The sequence below is a fragment of the Mobula birostris genome, chromosome 5, assembly GCF_030028105.1.
Source record: "Mobula birostris isolate sMobBir1 chromosome 5, sMobBir1.hap1, whole genome shotgun sequence".
In the NCBI taxonomy this organism is placed as follows: domain Eukaryota; kingdom Metazoa; phylum Chordata; class Chondrichthyes; order Myliobatiformes; family Myliobatidae; genus Mobula; species Mobula birostris.
In genome coordinates this window covers 64,716,641-64,731,501 of record NC_092374.1, presented here as the reverse complement: position 1 = coordinate 64,731,501, position 14,861 = coordinate 64,716,641, and the positions used below count along the sequence as shown (strand labels likewise).

Genomic DNA, 14,861 nt, shown 5'->3' with positions numbered 1-14,861 from the left:
TTGAGTTTTATCTTCATTTAGTTTTAGTAAATTATTGCTCATCCATTTTAGCCACACCAGATGACAGAAAAGATAGGGTGTTATCATCAGGCTTATAGCCCGATAGCATCATCAGGCTTAACCAAGATGTACAATTATGTGTTATCTGCATAACTGTAGAATTCAATTTTATGTTCTCTACTGACGTCTCCTAATGGGAGCATGTATAAGGAAAAGGGTAGGGGACCAAAACCGCTTCCCAGAGCAACCCTAAAAGTGTTAGGCGGCTGTGAGAGTGGAAATCGTGTCAAGCTGGTAGGTGAGAGGAAGTGCCAAAAACTGAAAATGATGAAATCTGATAGAAGAGAAGGGGGAGGGCATAGGAGAAGGCATCCAATGGGAGGAGTGAATGGATGGTGTGTAGATGGAGAGGGTGGGAAGGAGAAAGATCCTGAAGAAGGGTTTCAGCCCGAAACATTGACTGTGCATTCATTTCCATTGATGTTCCTGACCTGCTGAGTTCCTCCAGCATTGTGTGTGTTGTTGTGAGGGAGAAAAAAGTAGTGGTGTGGGTCAGGTGGATGAGGAGGAGAGAGAAAAAGGGATGCAATTAGCAATAGTTGAAAAATTCACCATTTATGTCACCAGGTTGTAGACTACCCAGGCAGAATACACAGCGCTGTTCTTCTAATTTACATTTAGCTTCAACTTGAAGTGGGAGAGTGAGGACAGACAGGTTGTTGTGTAAATGACAAAGAAAGTTATAATGGCTGGCAACCAGGAGAATTAGGCAGCCACAATATCAGATGCAATAAATACTGCCGGTGGATTTGTATGTGAAAGACTACCTCACCTGGAGGGGCTGTTTTGGGCCATGGATTGTGTACGGGTAAGTGTTACACCTCTTGTGATTACAGAGAAAGTGCCTGGGGAGGGATGAGCGGACCATGGAGTTGCAGTGAGTGGAATCCTGTTTAGAATGGCCACAGTTATGAAGAACGATATGTGGAATGCACAGGCTGGTAGGCTGTTTTGCCTGTGGAATAGGAAGGGAAGTTGGGGAATGGGGTAAGGGAAGAAGTTTGGGAAATAGAGAAGGTCTAGTTGACTCTATAAATGATAATTGTAGTGGGGGGAATGTGTTTTCTAAAAAAGGAAGATATTGTAGCTGGCCTTGAGTGAAAGGGCACAGAACAGTTTTGGGCTAAGGAAAGATGTACTGGCATTGGAGAGGGTTCTGATGAGGTTCACAAGGATGATTATGGGAATGAAAGGGTTATCAGACAAGGAACGTTTGATGGCTCTGGGTCTGTAGTCGCTGGAATTATGAAAGATGGGGGATCTCATTGAAACCTTCCGAATGTTGAAAGGCCGAGACAGTGTAGATGTAGAAAGGATGTTTCCCATGGTGGGGGAGCCTTGGACAAAGGGGGTCAGCCTCAGGTTGGAGGAGCATCCATTTAAATCAGAAATGCAGAGAAATTTATTTCGCCAGAGGGTGGTGAATTTGGGGTATTTATTACCCCAGGCATCTATGGAGGCCAGGTTGTTGGGTGTGTTTAAGGCAGAACTTGATAGGTTCTTGATTGGACATGGCATCAAAGTTACGGAGAGAAGGCTGGGAATGGGGCTGAGGAGAGGAAAAAAGGATCTGCCATGATTGAATGGCAGAGCAGACTTGATGGGCCAAATGGCCTAATTCTGCTCCTATGTCTTATTTCGGAAACAGATGTGGTAGAGGTGGGAACTGAGGGAAGAAAAGAATGGTGTCCTTGGAGATGAAGATGTGTAGTCAAAGTAGTTGTGGGATTCTGTGGATTTGTAAATGTTGGTGGATAATCTTTCCCCAGATATGGAGACAGATCAAGAAAAGGGAGATAAACATTTAGAGAAGCATTGATCATGTGGATAGTCAGAGGCTTTTTCCCAAGGCTGAAATGACTAACATGAGAGGACACAGTTTTAATGTGCTTGGAAGTAGGTACAGAGGAGATGTCGGGTAAGTTTTCTACGCAGAGAGTGGTGAGTGCGTGGAATGGGCTGCTAGCGATGGTGGTGGAGGCGAATACAAAAGGGTCTTTTAGAGACTCCTGAATAGGTACATGGAGCTTCGAAAAATAGAAGACTATGGGTAATCCGAGGTAATTTCTAAAGTAAGTACATGTTCGGCACAGCATTGTGGGCCAAAGGGCCTGTATTGTGTTGTAGGTTTTTCTGTGTTTCCAATTGCGGGCAGCTGGCATGGATTTATTAATGGATGTTCATATCAGATTAATTAGATCTAACTTGAGATGTCAAGCATGTTCAATGTGGATATATCATCCATGGAGAAAGTGACACATAAAATTTTAAATACTGTGTGAGGGACGGTAAAGGGTATTGGTCAACAGAAGTATTTGTAACTAGAGTGTGTTATGGAGTGGGATTCAGCTGAGCTCCCTATGATGCTTTGCAATTAATGCTACAGTTAGTAGAGATTTGACTAGTGCTTAAAGATGGGATTAAACTAGGTACAGGTTTCCCCCGCCATCCAAAGGTAGAGCGTTCCTATGAAACGGTTCATAAGCCGGAATGTCGAAAAGTGAAGAAGAAATTGCCATTTATTTACATGGGAAAAATCTGTGTGCATTCGCAGACCCAAAAATAACCTACCAAATCATGCCAACTAACACATAAAACCTAAAATAACAATAACATATAGTAAAAGCAGGAATGATATGATAAATACACAGCCTATATAAAGTAGAAATACTTATGTACAATCATTGCCACACTGTTCTCCGTAGCCAAAATCTCACGTAAGAGCTCTAGGCAAAAACACTCTCTCCAGTAACTTTTAAGCTGTGAAGCTGCCAAATCATACCAAATAACGCATAAAAATACACAGCCTATATAATGTAGAAATAATGTATGTACAGTGTGGTATCGGTCCGTGGCCCGGGGGTTGGGATGGTGGGACACTGGGGTGTTATCTCACTGTCGTCTTTTTCCATCAGGGCAGGCAGGTCATCTTCTTCTATGTCTGCCTGCCTTGATGTCGAAGGTTGAGGTTCGTCATCTGCTGTGGCTGATGTGGAAGGCTTGCTTGACTGCTTAGCCTCACGCATTTTTCTATCATACAGTTCTTTGTAAGCCCTCAAACCATCTTACAAATATGCCCTAAACCGATGTACCCTTTCAAAATTAAAGTCGTACTTTATCATTGCAGCGAAAATCTCACGCAGTTGCTTCACGTTCAGTTCCTGGATGACTTCACTTTCAGTCCATTTGCTACTGCATTCGGTTTCAATTGTTATCCTTTCCTCTTCCAATTGCATCAGCTCTTCATCTATCAGTTCTTGGTCATGGGATGCCAAAACCTCTTCAACATCATCTTTGTCAACTTCCACAAGCCAAACTCACTTTGTCCTTACTTCGTTCACCACGATCGAAACGCTTAATTATGTCAAGTTTTACGCTAAGTGTAACACCCATACAAGCTCTTTTAGGCTTTTCCGATACCTTAGAACTCATCTTGCTAATGGCTGCTCACAGGCACGTGTTTAAGCAATACCGGCTAGAATGCAGTTCCGAATCCAGGGGAGGAGCAGCTGCTCGGGGCGCGTGCTGCTTTTTCCGCGCACTGCCTTTTTTCGTAACAGTGAAAACACCTTCTGTTAGTGAAAGCAGGTAACCAATGTAGGTCTTTCGTAACAGTGAGGTTTCGTAAAGCAAACGTTCGAAATGCGGGGGACACCGTAGCTTTTAATTCTTGATTGGCATGGATGTTATAGACTGAATGGTCCACTGTCATAATTTATTTTTTAATTTCTAAAAGCAGGATTTCATACAAGAATTGTAACAAATACTCACTAGGCTGCAACTGGAGAACTGTGTTGTGTTCTGCACACCACTTAAAGGACAAATATGATGGCATTAAAGATTTTTAAAAATTACAGCCCTATGCTGATCAATCATAATTCAGCGACATGGCAGTATTGGTACTACTGCTAGAAGTGGTGTGGGTGGGGGATAGAAACATGGAAAATAGGTGCAGGAGTAGGCCATTCGGCCCTTTGAGCCTGCACCGCCATTCAGTACGATCATGGCTGATCATCCAACTCAAAACCCTGTACCTGCCTTCTCTCCATACCCCCTGATCCCTTTAGACACAGGGGCTATATCTAACTCCCTCTTAAATATAGCCAATGAACTGACCTCAACTGTTTCCTGTGGCAGAGAATTCCACAGATTCACCACTCTCTGTGTGAAGAAGTTTTTCCTCATCTCGGTCCTAAAAGGCTTCCCCTTTATCCTCAAACTGTGACCCCTCGTTCTGGACTTCCCCAATGGTAAAGCGTAATCGGTGGCAATCATATAAAGCATGGTATGCTGGTATTTACACTTTGTTTCCAGAGTGCTACAGAAGGAATCTTCAGCTTCTAGAGTTTATTGAATTCTGCCACTTATAGCTCCCAATACAATTACTGTAATCTCTTATCCTTCTCAGAAAATGGGTTCATTGTGTTATCTCTGTTCAGTCATTCTGTGTTGATTAGTGTTATACAGGTATGCGTCGCTTAACGTCCACGATACGTTCTGTGAAATCAGATGTTATGTGATTTGGGCGTTGTGCGAACACCATATTATATACTTAGCAAACCCATATGGAGTACTGTAGTGGACCTGTATTGACTAAATCCATGTCATTAGCAATCTCTCCATATCTGATATAGGTCCCTCTTGCATTTTCGTGAGCCTTGTAGTTTTCAGTGAAGCCAATCCTTGAACAGCTTCGAGAATTTTTTCTTTGTTTTTCAGGATCGTAGTGATCATTGAGTGTGACATGCCTAAATCCCAAGCAATAGCATTCACTGGTTTTCCACCTTCATATTGTTTAATAACCTTTTGTTTCACTTCCAAATCAATACTTTTCTTTTGCCTCTTGCTGCTGCTATCACTAGGAGTGTTTTTTCTGCGTTTGGAAGCCATGATGCACTTTACGGTAATATTTTCAAAAGAAAATTAAACAGAGAGATAACACTACTACACTCGAGGCACGCGATACACGAGATTGATTACATCTGCTACGTCACATTGTCCGATCTGGACTACGGACGTATATGCGATTGGACGTTGTCCGAATGCACGTTAAGGGGCGCACACCTGCAAATCTATTTTCTATTTAGTAATTAGATTAGTGTTTCACTGAAGAGCTGTGTCTTTTTTGCTAGAAATGAAAAATCACATTTTACATAATCAGATTTTATAACTTGAATGAACAATCTTAACTGTATATCATCTCTGCCCCATCATCCCACAGATATAATCTATTAACACTGCCATAAGTAAATGCTGCAGATGCTAGAAGTCTGGAGAAAGAAATAGCTGAAAATAGTGAAGATACTCAGCTGGTCAGGTGACAAAAAAGTTAACAGCTTGGACTAATACCTTTGATCAGAATTCAACAGGATTAAGGCTTTGGGTAGGCGGTGTTGGCTCAGAGGATAGGCTGGTTTGTACAGGTAAGAAGTGTAGAGTGTATCCAATACTTAACATTTCTTCTAGTTTGAATTTTTCAGTAGCTTAATTTGGGAGCTCTAAAAGCTGAATCACCAAATATCCAAAATAATGTTTTTTTTATAGTTGGAGGGCTAAAATGATTTTTTCTAAGTTATTTGGTTTAGTGCACAAAGCCTTAGGTGATAGTACCTTGTATTTCAATTAAGGAAATCATTAATTTGCAGTTTTCTGCTAACAGTATGAACAGAATCTAAATGGTAAAATTCAAGCATTTGCCTTGTTCATGACTATTTGGTGACTTCCTTGTGAAAGGTCTGTGAAGCTATTTAAGTTCTCAATCAGCATCTCCCCAACCCACCCCTGAAAAATAAATTGTACACCACTGATAAAAATGCAGATTTGAAATAGGGTATTTTAAATAGCTATCAATACTGTGTTCATTAATTAGAATAATTAAGTTGAATACCAAAAAAATGTATTTCAGCTGATTGGTTCTTTAGCTAGGTAGGCTGCACCTAGGTGTTCCTGATGGTATAGTGACTGGCCCAGTATCATTGAACAGCCCCAACTGTTAAATATAATTTTTTAAAAATACTTTGTCATGACTTATTTGCTTTACTTATAGGAGTGATGTATTGATAAAGCTCAAATAAAAACCTGCAAATATATATGAAATTTTAAAAATCAATCATGGTTGTATCTTGTATTTCAAATAAGGAAAACATTGATTAGCATTTAAGCTGTGCTATAGACAAAGCACTTGCCTGTGTTTTAAGGGTCAGCAATGAAATACTGGTGCTCACAGCTTGATTTATTTCAGAAAGGTTCTCCATAGACTTAGTTATCTTTTTGGCCAGGCTTTCTCTTTAAATGTTTGTTATGATAACAATTTAAGGGTAGTATTTGGTTTTCAGGAATATTGATGAGAACAATTGAAAATTTTTCTTTGACATCAAACCGTGAAGTGAGAAGCAATTTTTTTAAAACTAAAATGTCAGAATCAAAGTTATTATCACTTGCTTGTATGCATCTCATTGATAGCACAATAAAGAATGAAGTATTCACATAAAATCAAGGTAGAAGTTGAAATGTTTTAACAAAACTTTATTTTAAATCCATTGTATTTTGGAGTAATTGAGCGATTTGCAATCCGCATGACTGTTTATAGAGTCGCAAACAAACAGCTAACCAATAATTTGTGCTCATAACACTTAGTGCCAGAATATTGTGTACTCATCACATCAATATTTTCTCGTAATTTATACTGTTCAAGGCGACAAAACTGCACACTTGTTTTAAGTAGTTCATATTCAAAAGATGTTCTGGGTGTAACTGCATGTACTTGTTCCTGTGTCATTGCAGTGCAGAATCTACGCTACGATGTATCCTCAGTGGGGCCAAGTGTGAATGGTTTAGTAACTATAAACCAACAGCTTGGGCTACAAACTATTTCAGTATAAATGACTACCTTAATAAACCTTTGCTCTCAACTACTTTATAGCAGTACTTTACTGAGGTATATAAACAAAACTGACCTTTGTTTGATCCAAGAGATATGCTGGGTTGAATAATTATGAACTAGAAGATAGGGAGAGTGACGTTACCCTAATTCAGTGAAAAGAACATTGATTCATAAGGAAGTTTATGTAATAATACTCTTCAAAATTTTGAACTGACTTTTTTGACTAGAGTAGCAGGAGAGCTTAAATCAGTCTCTTAAACAGATGCAGTGTTATTACAATATTGTTACAATCCAAGTAACTTTCTAATAGAAATGACAGATGTTTTCAAAGCAAAGTTCTTTTATCTGGCTGGCATAAAAGTAATTTCTGTGATGAAACTGATTTGCTAATTGCATTCATTTATTTAAACCAGAACTTTAGTTTTCTCCACATTTCCAAAAAGCCATTTGACCATTGAGAGACTTACTGAACCCCACTGTCTTCAGACTCTGCACAGAGTTGACCACGAGTAGAGATCCCAAGGAGTTACACCTCTTTATTATCCGAGACAGTAAAGTCAATTGTGCAACCTTGGATACGGTATTTAATTTGGAATTTGCTTTATCTATGTGATTCAGCTATTCCTTCAGATTGAACTGCTGTGTTGAAGAGTTATGCAAAATAGTTTATTTATTCCAGGACTCTTTCTTCTGTGGTACATGTTATGGTATATGCTCGGACTTTTTGATTATGTAGTTTTTCCCTTCAGAACAGACTCTAGTATGCGGATAATGAAAATGCATGTTAGTAACCTTTTGATCTTTCGAGTTTAGGCATACTGAAGCCAGATTAACTGGATTGAATATGTTTTCTAAAGTAAATGTCTGGGCCTTCTCTCATACCTCCCAAAAAAATCTCTTCCTCCATTGTTCTACTTTTTTATTTGTTTAGCAAATCTACCAAAATCTAACAAAGGAGAGTATCTTTCAAAAGCTTGTTCATTTTGTTTTCACGTGGAAACAAGAAATAAGAGCATTCATACATCATTAGTGGATGTAGATTCTGTTTTCTGTTTTATTCCCTCATCATAGATTGAGGAGAAAAGCTAATTTAGTTGTTTTAGTTCTCAAATTTTCCCTTTCCATCTCTGCCATGTATCATATTCAAGGAGAGGCTTGACACTTACTTCTAATTGCTTGCTTTTTTTTTAATTGAGCTTCCTGTTAAAATGCATTTTTAGGTAATCTTCAGTGTCACTTCCCATTTACTGTTTTTTTAAAAAAAACTAAATAGTCTTTTCTCTCCATCCCATTTCGTAATTCTGATGTTAGGAAAATGTAAAAACAATAGTGCCAGTCTAGTGATGTGTGGGCCTCTGATGTAAAATTTGCTAAAGAGTTTGTTCATTGCAAAAGTAAGATCTAAATCTTTTATTCCAGGACTTTAGTGCACTAGAAATAAGATCAAGGAAGATAAAAACAACAGGAATTCTGCAGATGCTGGAAATTCAAGCAACACACATAAAAGTTGCTGGTGAACGCAGCAAGCCAGGCAGCATCTGTAGAAAGAGGTGCAGTGGACGTTTCAGGCCGAGACCCTTCGTCAGGACTAACTGAAGGAAGAGTGAGTAAGGGATTTGAAAGTTGGAGGGGGAGATCCAAAATGATAGGAGAAGACAGGAGGGGGAGGGATAGAGCCAAGAGCTGGACAGGTGATAGGCAAAAGGGGATACGAGAGGATCATGGGACAGGAGGTCCGGGAAGAAAGACGGGGGGGGGAACCCAGAGGATGGGCAAGAGGTATATTCAGAGGGACAGAGGGAGAAAAAGGAGAGTGAGAGAAAGAATGTGTGCATAAAAATAAGTAACAGATGGGGTACGAGGGGGAGGTGGGGCCTTACTGAAAGTTAGAGAAGTCGATGTTCATGCCATCAGGTTGGAGGCTACCCAGACGGAATATAAGGTGTTGTTCCTCCAACCTGAGTGTGGCTTCATCTTTACAAGGAGATGTCTTCCTTTTTTAAAGAAAGGGGTTTCCCTTCCTCCACTATCAACTCTGCTCTTAAATGCATCTCCCCCATTTCACGTACATCTGCTCTCACTCCATCCTCCCGCCACCCCACTAGGAATAGGGTTCCCCTAGTCCTCACCTACCACCCCACCAGCCTCCGGGTCCAACATATTATTCTCCGTAACTTCCGCCACCTCCAACGGGATCCCACCACTAAGCACATCTTTCCCTCCCCCCCGTCTGCATTCCGCAGGGATCGCTCCCTACGCAACTCCCTTGTCCATTCGTCCCCCCCCATCCCTCCCCTCTGATCTCCCTCCTGGCACTTATCCGTGTAAGCAGAACAAGTGCTACATATGCCCTTACACTTCCTCCCTTACCACCATTCAGGGCCCCAAACAGTCCTTCCAGGTGAGGCAACACTTCACCTGTGAGTCAACTGGGGTGATATACTGCGTCCAGTGCTCCCGATGTGGCCTTTTATATATTGGCGAGACCTGACGCAGACTGGGAGACCGCTTTGCTGAACATTTACGCTCTGTCCGCCAGAGAAAGCAGGATCTCCCAGTGGCCACACATTTTAATTCCACATCCCATTCCCATTCTGACATGTCTATCCACGGCCTCCTCTACTGTAAAGATGAAGTCACACTCAGGTTGGAGGAACAACACCTTATATTCCATCTGGGTAGCCTCCAACCTGATGGCATGAACATCGACTTCTCTAACTTCCGCTAAGGCCCCACCTCCCCCTCGTACCCCATCTGTTACTTATTTTTATGCACACATTCTTTCTCTCACTCCTTTTTCTCCCTCTGTCCCTCTGAATATACCTCTTGCCCGTCCTCTGGGTCCCCCCCCCCCCTTGTCTTTCTTCCCCGACCTCCTGTCCCATGATCCTCTCGTATCCCCTTTTGCCTATCACCTGTCCAGCTCTTGGCTCCATCCCTCCCCCTCCTGTCTTCTCCTATCATTTTGGATCTCCCCCTCCCCCTCCAACTTTCAAATCCCTTACTTACTCTTCCTTCAGTTAGTCCTGACGAAGGGTCTCGGCCTGAAACGTCGACTGCACCTCTTCCTACAGATGCTGCCTGGCCTGCTGCGTTCACCAGCAACTTTTATGTGTGTTTCAAGGAAAATAAAGTTGGCTTTTCAAATGTTTTTCCTTTGAAATTGCTTCCTTGATAGTCATTAAAAGTTAAGAAGTTTTAACTATTCTTGAGGTAACTGATTCATGTGTCATTTACACTCTCCAAAACTAATTTTTTAAAATTAAGATTTTCAGAACAAAAATCGTGCTGCTATCTTGGCAGAGCTGAAACAGGAGAAGAAAAAGTTGATAATGCAGAATCAATCATCTATGAACAACCCTGGAGCCAGGTATAGTACATCAGATAGTTATTGAAAATTCATTTGGATAACAGGGATTCAAAGTAACTTCAAAACTGAATTTTATGTGACCAGGGTGTAATCATTTTCATATGCAATTGATATTGCAATCAAAATCAAAAATTCCCTCCTTTTTCATTTTCCATTTGTAACTAGAGGTGTTTTAAATGGTTGCGAATCTTTTTGGGTAGAAAGAAATAGAAGCAAAGATAACACATTTTGTGGAATTGATCTACTTTTCAATATTAAAATTACCTTTTTTGAAAAAAACTGTACTCAATATGTAGTTCTTAAATGCTAAGTTTATAGTTGTTCAGAGAGCTTAAAACATCTAGCTTTCTAAGAGAGTCAAGATCATAATACACAAATATACATATGTGATGAGCTTTTAAAATAATTTGGTTCATCATTATAAACTCAGTACTTCAGAGAAATTAATGGTCACACAATGTCCCATGGTCACACAAAATAGGTTTTTTTTTTGTTTTTGTAGTTTTGTTTTATGTGAATAATAGTTTTGGGAGTTGGGTGGATGGGTTGAGGGTGTTTGGTGTTCAGTTGACTTAATTTAACCATTAGAAAATGCTGATGATGGAGTCCATAATGTTGCTTAAGATTTTTTAAAAATGGTGATCTATTGTGAAGTCAGAAGTAGGAAGGGATCAATCACTGTGCTGGGAGTTGTCTATAGGCCCCCAAATAGCCCTTCGGGACACCGAGGAGCAGATAAGCAGGCAGATTTTAGAATGGTGCAGGAAATACGGGTTTGTAGTTATGGGTGATTTCAACTTCCGTCATATTAACTGGCACCTCCTGACTGCAAGGGGGATAGATGGGGCTGAATTTGTCAGGTGTGTTCAAGAAGGATTCTCGACACGGTATGTGGACTGGCTGACGAGAGGAGAGGCCATACTGGATCTAGTTCTGGGTAATGAATCTCGTCAGGTGGCAGACCTCTTGGGGGAGCATTTTGGTGAGAGTGACCACAACTCCCTTAACTTCAGCATAGCTATAGAAAAGGATAAAAACAGACAAAATGGGAAAGTACTTAACTAGGGAAGGGCTAACTATGAAGGGATGAGGCAGGAACTAGTGAGAGTAAATTGGAAACAGATGTTCAAGGGTGAAAGCACAAAACTAATGTGGAGGAAGTTTAGGGACCACTTGTGCTGGGTTCAGGATAGGTTTGTCCCACTGAGACAAGGAAAAAATGGTAGGAAAAGGGGACCATGGCTGACGAAACACGTGAGGCAACTTGTCAAGAGGAAGAAGGAAGCACATGTTAGATATAAGAAGCAGGAAGCAGGAGGGGCTCATGAAAAATATAGGGTAGCCAGGAAGGAGCTTAAGAAAGGACTTAGGAGAGCTCGAAGGGGGCATGAGAAGGCCTTGGCATGTAGGACTAAGGAGAACCCCAAGGCATTCTATGTGTATGTGAAGAACAGAAGGATGACAAGAATGAAGGTGGGGCCGCTAAAGGATAAAGTAGGCAACGTGCCTGGAAGCGGAGGAGGCTGGGGAGGTCCTAAATGAATACTTTGCTTCAGTGTTCACAAGTGAAAAGGACCTTGATCAGGGTGAGGTCGAAATAGAACAGGTGCGTGTGCTGGACAACGTGGAGATTAAGGAAGAAGAAGTGTTGGATCTTCTTAAAAACATCAAGATTGATAAGTCCCCAGAGCCGGATGTGATATACCCCAGGTTGCTGTGGGAAGTGAGAGAAGAGATTGCTGGAGCAGTAGCGATGATCTTTGAATCCTCTTTGGCTGCAGGGGAGGTGCCGGAGGATTGGAGAATGGCAAATGTAGTTCCCTTGTCTAAAAAAGGTAATAGGGAGAATCCTGGGAACTATAGACTAGTGAGTATTACGTCAGTGGTCTGCAAACTATTGGAAAGGATTCGTAAGAATAGGATCTATGAGTACTTGGAGAAGAACAGTCTACTCAAGGATAGTCAACATGGCTTTGTGAAGGGAAGGTCCTGCCTCATGAGCCTAATTGAGTTTTTTGAAGAGGTAACAAAAGAAATTGATGAGGGTAGCGCAATAGATGTGGTCTACATGGATTTTAGCGAGGCATTTGTCAAGGTCCCCCACGAGAGACTCATCCAGAAAGTCATGAGGCATGGGATCAGTGGAACCTTGGCTGTTTGGATAAAAAATTGGCTTAAAGGAAGAAAGCAGAGGGTAGTAGTGGAAGGGAAGTATTCTGCCTGGAGGTCAGTGACTAGTGGAGTGCTGCAAGGATCTGTCCTGGGACCCCTGCTCTTTGTGATTTTTATAAATGACCTGGATGAAGAGGCGGAAGGATGGATGAGTAAGTTTGCGGATGACACGAAGATTGGAGGAGGTGTGGATGGAGCTGTAGATTGTCGAAGGTTACAAGAGGATATAGACAGGATGCAGAGTTGGGCAGAAAAGTGGCAGAAGGAGTTCAATAGAGATAAGTGTGAGGTGATGCATCTTGGAAGGACAAACCAGAAGGCTGAGTACAGGGTTAATGGTCAGTTACTTAAGAGTGGATGAACAGAGGGACCTTGGGGTTCAAATCCATACATCCTTGAAAGTCGCTGCAGAGTTGATAGGATAGTTAAGAAGGCCTATGGGATGCTAGGCTTCATTAATAGGGGGATTGAGTTCAAGAGTAGAGAGGTCATATTGCAACTGTACAAACTTCTGGTAAGACCACACTTAGAGTATTGTGTTCAGTTCTGGTCACTTCATTATAGAAAGGATGTGGAAGCTATGGAGAGGGTGCAGAGGAGATTTACCAGGATGTTGCCTGGATTGGAAAACAAGTCTTATGAGGCAAGGTTAGCAGAGCTGGGACTTTTCTCTTTGGAGCATAGAAGGATGAGAGGGGACTTGATAGAGGTCTATAAGATTATGAGAGGCGTATATAGGGTATATAGCCAGTACCTGTTTCCCAGGGCACGAATAGCAAACACCAGAGGGCATATGTACAAAGTTAAAGGAGGGAAGTTTAGGGGAGACATCAGGGGTAAGTTTTTTACAGAGAGGGTTGTGGGTGCCGGGAGTGACTTGCCAGGAATGGTGGTGGAGGCTAAAACATTAGGGGTATTTAAGAGCCTCTTGGACAGGCACATGGATGAAAGAAAAATAGAGGGTTACAGGGTACTGTGGGTTTAGTACATTTTTTTTAAGGAATATATGGGTTGGCACAACATCGAGGGCCAAAGGGCCTGTACTGTGCTGTAGTATTCTAGTGTCTATTAATATTAAGTAGTGCTGATGCCAGAGTAAGTCATGTGTTGATAAGCTTTGAGGATTCTTGAGTTACTTGGCCTGGTTCTTTCCAATCGTTGTTAGCCTGTGTTAATGTTTAATTTGAAAATAATACCTTTGGTCATTTCCATTCTCTGAGTGGTATGATAAATTGTCATAGTGTGGAATCATTTAACAAATGTTATCCAAGTTTTATATCCATAAATTATGCAAAATAAAATGTATAAATGTAAATGAGTATGTAAATGAGTATGTCAATAATAGAATGAAGTGGAATTGATCAGAATACTCAGTGTGTTTAGTAGTGTATAGAGAGGAAAAAGGGGTTAATGTTTTGGATTGATGATCTTTCCTTAACTTAATGTTCTCCATTGATGCTGTCTGATTTTCTGGGCATTTTGTATTTTCTTTTTTTAATTTCAATTATTTATACAGGTTGAGTACCCCTTATCCAAAATTCCAAAATCTAAAAGCCTCTGAAATCCAACTTTTTTTTTGAAATGTTGGCATGACATTACTAATGGAAAATTCCATAGGATACTAAGAAGATTCCCAGGTGATCCACAGACATTTCAGAGAAATGACCTCACAATGTAATGAACTGAAGTTAATGAAAATTAGAAAAACATTGCATAATGTGAAAGATCGTGCATTGTAAGTGTGGATTGTTAACGTTGGAGTGAACATATGCTGCTTAATGGTATGCTGATGGTGAAACAAGCAAAGATCCATCACGAACTGAAAATTGAAAGTAATTGTGAATATTCAGCAGGCTGTTTGCAGAAATTTAAGAAAAGAAAAGGTGGGCGAAGGGAACGTCGACTCAGACCATGAGAGGCCTGCGTCGGGCATTTTCATGCCTTACAAGGCGCATATTGGAAGTCTGTGTGGGGCACCACTCCACGCACAGACTAGAGCAATATGTGATTAAGTGCCTTGCTCAAGGACACAAACACACTGCCACAGTTAAATTTAAATTTCTTTAAATTTATAGAAATTTAAATTTCTTAAATTTTCCAAATTTAAGAAAAGGCAGGCATTAAATTTTTAAAGATTTCTGGTGGTAGAACATCTGCTTATCACGAAACAGCAGAGAAATTCATTCAGTTTTCCCAGATTATTACTAATGAAAATCTAACATGCTGAAAGGCTGCAGCAGTACATGTGCGTGACGAAAAATATAAGACAAAGACTACTTACTGGTAGCACATAAATTCAGAGTTGAAAATGATAGTGATCTCAAGCTATCTCATTATATATTAAAAAATCTAAAATCTGAAACACTTCCAGCCCCA

The 14,861-nt window shown here is 40.7% G+C and overlaps 1 protein-coding gene across 2 annotated transcripts in view; it reads left to right on the top strand.

Annotated features, from left to right (window-relative positions):
- inip (ints3 and nabp interacting protein) overlaps nucleotides 1–14,861 on the top strand; it is a 50,445-nt gene that overhangs the window by 19,186 nt on the left and 16,398 nt on the right. For both annotated transcript variants that reach the window (XM_072258184.1, XM_072258183.1), the window contains exon 3: nucleotides 10,211–10,313. In XM_072258184.1, the coding sequence (XP_072114285.1) occupies nucleotides 10,211–10,313 (103 nt within the window). The remainder of the gene's footprint in view (nucleotides 1–10,210; nucleotides 10,314–14,861) is intronic.